The sequence below is a fragment of the Armigeres subalbatus genome, chromosome 3 (genome assembly GCF_024139115.2).
Source record: "Armigeres subalbatus isolate Guangzhou_Male chromosome 3, GZ_Asu_2, whole genome shotgun sequence".
NCBI lineage: Eukaryota > Metazoa > Arthropoda > Insecta > Diptera > Culicidae > Armigeres > Armigeres subalbatus.
Window position 1 is genome coordinate 172,698,298 of NC_085141.1, and position 6,103 is coordinate 172,704,400.

Genomic DNA, 6,103 nt, shown 5'->3' on the forward strand with positions numbered 1-6,103 from the left:
TGGCATAATTTGCTTCCATGAGTCGATATCGAGTCATATAGTACATCGACTCATGGAGGTTTGACTGTACAGGAATCTTAAAAGGAAAAGTAACAGCGAAAGTGTCGGGTTTCCAAGCGTTCGGGAATTCGATGCGAAACGGTAGGTTGCCCCGTAGAATTCGTATCCTTTTCATATATATCGCCGATTGCAGTTAGAGCGGATTACCTGCGCATACATACTTACATATCTCGCGCTTAGTTTCATACGGGGGGTAACTGTATAGATCGATTTCTCTTCGTCGATGTTTTCTTTTTATTATTGTACCGAATTGCACGTGTTTGTCGATGATTTAATGCTTTGGTGTGATAAAGGATGATTGTATCTTGCATGAGAATCTATAATCACGGTTATAGCTTTTGAAACAATCGAGTTATTACCAAAATATAAAATCAATTAAGAGGAATCGATCAATGCAGTTACGCCCCCATGAAACTAAGCGCGAGATATTGTTTCCACTGAGAAGTAGAATCCGTAACAAGGCCCTTTGCTATTGAAAAAATGAAATCCTAAGAGTACATCGTGGTATTGCGTTTCCCCGATTTTTATTAATCATATTTTCGAAAACGATTCCTTGTTGAAACGATGCATTCATGTACATGTTTTGGAACCTCCTAACAACTCCTAACGATATGTGATACATATACAAAGTACAGAAGTCGTCAGTTTTCCTATTTCTAATTTATTTTCCACAATTCATATGTTATATTTTAAAAACATTTAATATAATTGTTTTGCTCACAATGAAAGCTTACGAAGTCTTTAAGGTCTAGCTAAAAAAAGATACCTACTGTACTATTTCAAAATCATCTTCTTCTCGTTTGCGCTTCATACTCCCAGCATCAGTATCGCTTGCGCCAAAAGCCAACGGATCATCCACGACTTCGGTTTTGATTTCAATACCATTCGGACCTTCGCCGGCCGGATTACTGACTTTGACGGTCTTTGTGGAAGCAGTCTTCGTAACAGTAGATGTAAATTTGAAAACCGGTTTGGGGATCGTCACAACCTGTGTTTTGGGAGTTGATTGAACTGCCGGACGTTTAACACCGGGTGTCGTCGTTATGGCGTTGCTTTTACCAAGAGTTGTTTTCAATGTGGAGCGTGGTTCGATAGCGGACTTGTTCATCTTTTTCGCTTGTTGAACTGCTCGAAGCTTATAATTACAGGCCGATAAGCAATAACGGTCCGGTGGCAAGCGAAGTCCACAATGGGTTTTTATTAACGGCAGTGGCGTATTATTTCGATTACGAGCTATTTCTAGGAGTACATCCCGAGGTGGTGGACTGGTGAAAGCCTTGTCCAAAATCATTTGAGTTGCTAGCTTAACGTCATCAAGTTCGATAACCTTTTTCCGAGCGTGATTCGCAAATACTTTTGCATCGTCCAAAATGCAGGTCACATATCCTAAGAAAAGAAATTATCAACAAAATTTTTGGATATCCTTAAAGCTGCATGACTTACGATACGTGAACTCCAGTAGCTGATTGATGACTCTAGGTTCATAATCATTCACACCCAGCTCTTTAAGAACAGACATGATCACTTGAGCATCTTTGGGGATGTGCTTCACTTGATTAGCGATTTTCACCTTCTCCGTTTTTTCTCGATCGCCTTGTGGTGGTATCTGAAAAATGGTAGGGCGGTTTATTAATTGTTAAAACACTGAGCAACATTTTCGTTTACGTTGTCCATTTTGTAGCAATCTAACTGCAAATATTCATTAAAAATAAATCTTTGATATCCAAACACACCGATCGGATGCGATGCACAAAACAAATAAAAACATCAATGCAAGCCAAAATTTTCAAAACGACTTATCTGCTTTTGTAAACAAAGATTCAAACGACGATTTGACGAATTTGATAGTTCTCCCATGCAAATCAACACCCCCAATAGGTAGGTGAAGGATTTCGCTACCTGTTGATGGTGTTGGTTTGCGTGGGAGAGCTATCAGAATCGCCAAATCGTCGTTTGAATCTTTGTTTACAAAAGTAGATAAGTCGTTTTGAAAATTTTGTCTTGAATGCAACTATCAAAACAGGGCTGCCAAATAAAAATGTTTCTCGAGATACGAAAATTGGCGAAATCTATAGATTTGTTACCTGATGTCTGAAAAAATCGAAAAATAATATGTGAGTTATGTATAGATTTTTTCAAAAATCTGTGAGGTACAGGTTCACAAATAATTAAAATCTGATTAAAAATTTTATTATTATTTATTATTAAAAAAAATATTGTATTATGTATCAATCTGTATAAATATTTGCCAACCTTGTAACAAACTCCCGAAAAAAAAACTGACAGTTAGGTGTTACACAGTGTTACACAAGGATCATTTACAATATATGTAACGTACACGGAAGAAATAAACTACCCAATAGTGAGTTCTACTCACCCAACATCGAACATCCGTACGGGACGCCAAAATTGAGTAAATGGGGTCGAAGTAGTTTGCCTTCCCAAGTAACAATTTCCATGCTTGTTGGATTTATTTAATTCTTATATTGTGTATCCGGAATAAATTTATACCGCTTTTTATACCGAAGTTGGATTTTTCTCCAGATACAGGCAACTTTCCCAACATCGGAAGTAGTGCGCTGGATTCGCCTAAAGATGCGCTAAACAACGCATCAATTAGTTTGACAAATAAAACTTCGGAAGAAAGTTCGGTTCGGAAGTCCCGACTTCCGAATTCTAACTTGATGCTACGCCGACAATAACGGATTTATGATAGAAATCACCATGGCTTTTTGCTCAGTTTTATTGGCACTCTTATTACTATCAATAATACTCTCATAAATCTGCTGAAAAAGCCTCAAACGTCAAATTCCAATTGATTTTATGAGCTGCTCTACGGTTGCGATGAAGAGCGCAATAAGCCATATTTTGAAAGCTCGATAAAGGCCAAAAATTTTGGTCGTAATGTAGTCAAATGAATAACCGCAATAAGAATATTTGCATTGCAGCTTCCACACTGATATTCTTCCGTCCCCCTTCATACGGGAGCTTGGCAGAAGGAAGGTCGTGCGATATATGCCATCACAAATATTGCCCTCCGCTCGCTTTCAAATCGACTTCTATAAAAACATTCTTCATGCCTGCCGTATCCTAACGGAACTATTAATTCTATACTTTCGCCTCTAATGCTATCATGAACATCCCGCATAGAAATAAATTGTAGACTGAATGGGTAAAATTATAAGTTTTCCATTCGGCATGTGATCATTATAAGCTGTACGGTTCATGTACAATAATATCATTAATATTTTTATCGACCTAATCATATATAATTATTGACAGATCATACATGTGATAGTGATGATTACCAGAATGGGAAATGAAAAATAATCTGTGGTAAAAAAATCATACATAATATAATTTCATTACCCGACTGCATACAATGAAGGTTTTCCGAGGTTTTTTCATTTTCAGTGTAATTAAATTTTTGTGACATTTTTGCCAAAACAGTTTTTTTCTCTCGATGCCGGTGAAAAGCTTGCAGGGGAACCCAAAATTTGAACAGCCTGAAATGCATGTAAGTAGTAGCTTTATTATATCTATATAAAAAAGAAAGGAATCTTTATTATATTTCTCCCATTTATGTTTATTTCCAGAATCATCAGGTTTCATCGAATACGCGGTAATTTCACCGCCTCGTATGCCGGTAACACACCACTTCGAACAGCGCTTGTGAATCTTGGGAAGGTAAGAATATGTAACAAACTTCGGTGTTCCGCGTGTGGAACTTCAAGACCCAGAAACGGCCAGCAGAAAGGAAACGTCTGCGTACGTTTTGACTGTTTTTACATGGAAATACTTTCTAAACGTACGCAAACGTATCCATTTTACTTGGTTCTTAACGTCGATCTAAAGCATTGATTGAACAGTATGCTAAAGATTGTCCTTGAAACGCATCCTTGTATTGCGGCATGACATATCGCCGATGTCAGTTGGTAGTGATTGGTCCCTTAGATGTTATTCATACCTGCATTCTGCTCATGATCTTTGATATATCTTAAATTATCGCTAGTCAAGTTGAAAACCGAAATGGGGGACTAGCGATGTTGGATTTTTCTCGCAATCCGTACGTTAAACCTAACTTCGCTAGTAATGCGCTAGTCTAATTAGGCCCTAATTAGACTAGCGCGCCACTAGTGAAGTTAGGTTTAACGTACGGATTGCGAGAAAAATCCAACTTCGCTAGTCCCGTATTCCGGTTTTCAACTTAATCGAGTATACTTTTTACTAGGTACTTCACGTGAGAGCAAGAGTGGTGCATATCTTGAAAAACAAAAGAATGTTAAGAATAAATATCCATCAGCTGCGCCCAAGACTGCGACTAAACAGACCAATTGAAATTTATTTACAGTATTATTTCATCTGCCACTAAATCAGTCGAATTTGTACTCCTACTATGGTAGAAGAAAAAGAAAGCATTATCGCGTATATATCATGATTCATGATTCCCATTATATTCCCACTAAATGGATTAATTCTTTAAATATAATTCACAGGTAAAATTGTTGAAATGATCCTGAAAACGCATCTCAAAATATCCCGCCTTCCACCCTCGATAATGGAGGAGACCGTGACAAGATCATCCGTTCACTGTACTATTAGACGAATATTGTTCTTGACTGCTATTGATGAATTCCTCAATTATTTTGAGAAAATATATAAATAATCTTAGAAGATCGTAGTAAAGCAATATAAGGCAATAAACGAAAATAAATGAAAAATAATAGAACATGTTTATAGTGTTGGCCTCTTATTAACTTTTTAACTGAAAAAAGAACGCAAATGTAAAATTTCCACCATAGAGAGTGGTTAAATAATATACATAGTATAATACAGTAATCGTATAATTAAATGATTATCGTACAGCGTTTGATTTGGATTAACAGTCGAATCGTCAAAAAATCGTACTATTGATCGTTTTTATTGAATATTATTAAACACCGAATGATCGCATGAAACAAAATTGAAGATAAACTAATTATTCATGGTAAAATTGCTTTGCAAAAATACATGCAAAAGTTGATGTTTTTGAATGGTAACGATACTTAACAACCCATTCAATGTATCATCCAAAACCCAAATATTATAAGGTCTATCGTAAATATCATTCATGCTATAATTAACGTACGGTATTTCGTATGATTGCATAAAACATTCAACAATAATTTTCTATCCAGTTTTCCGCGAGCGGTAATGGCCGCCAGCTTGCCTGCGGGTTAGTCTCTGATTTGACGTTTCTGGAGGTCAACTGCACCCACCTTTCGAGCATTTTGATCAATGTGGTATATAAGAAGGCTTGAATTCACTGAATCAGCACCTTCTTATATGCAACATTGGTCAGAATGCTCGGAGCGGTGGGTGCAGTTGACCTCCAGACACGTCAAATCAGAGACTGAACCGCAAGCAAGCTGGCGGCCATTACCGCTCGCGGAAAACTGGATACTTCAAAAACGATAAGTTGAAAAATAGTAGTATAATTTCATTTTATTCGGGATGTACGACCAAGTTTGGAAGATGATATCAGCATTTCCATATCATTGTAACTGATACATGTCAAGAAAGATTACCTTATTCTTCTAATTGATAAATTATTAATTTTATACGCTTTTCGCTTTTCAATTCATTTTGTGCTGTTATTTCAGGAAAGCTGAAAATACAGCAAATTATTTTGATTTCTGTTTTGCTGACCGTTCAGCAAACCATTTTCAACATTGCTGAAAATACAGCTCTGCAACTGTCATTTTTATGATTTTCATGTTTGCTGGAAAACCAGCAAAATAAATGTCGCTGGATGGATTGCTGGTTTTACAGCTCGGCAAAATCCAGCAAAATTTTGCTGGTTTCCAGCGAAACAAATTTGGTGTGGTGGTCATCTAGAGAGGGCCACTTAGCCATATCTTACTCTTATAGTGGGCATCAGATGGTTGTCGTATAATAATGAGTTTTATTGTGAGTTCTAATAATTTGATCGTGAAAACCATTCCAAGAGTGGAATAAAACTTGAAATGTTACTTGGGAATGGTGTATAAGTGTGTCGAAACAC

General features: G+C 36.8%; 1 protein-coding gene and 1 long non-coding RNA gene across 2 annotated transcripts; one reads left to right on the forward strand and one right to left on the reverse strand.

The window, feature by feature from the left end:
* Nucleotides 1-701: 701 nt before the first annotated feature.
* Nucleotides 702-1,881, reverse strand: LOC134227004 (transcription initiation factor TFIID subunit 9). The gene is made up of 3 exons (XM_062708166.1): nucleotides 1,726-1,881; nucleotides 1,504-1,666; nucleotides 702-1,446 (listed from the first exon to the last, which is right to left on the reverse strand). The coding sequence occupies exons 1-3, from the start codon at nucleotides 1,732-1,734 to the stop codon at nucleotides 827-829; spliced, it is 792 nt and encodes a 263-aa protein (XP_062564150.1). The 5' UTR covers nucleotides 1,735-1,881; the 3' UTR covers nucleotides 702-826.
* Nucleotides 1,882-3,490: 1,609 nt separating this feature from the next.
* On the forward strand, nucleotides 3,491-4,773 carry LOC134227145 (uncharacterized). The gene is made up of 3 exons (XR_009983618.1): nucleotides 3,491-3,577; nucleotides 3,657-3,747; nucleotides 4,557-4,773. It is a non-coding gene; the product is annotated as an uncharacterized LOC134227145 (long non-coding RNA).
* Nucleotides 4,774-6,103: the final 1,330 nt, after the last annotated feature.

Bases quoted from the DNA above. Each gene is read 5' to 3' on its own strand.
- LOC134227004 (XM_062708166.1), bottom strand. The intron at 1,447-1,503 runs GTAAGTCATGCA...TTCTTTTCTTAG, and splicing joins GCTACTGGAGTTCACGTATC to GATATGTGACCTGCATTTTG.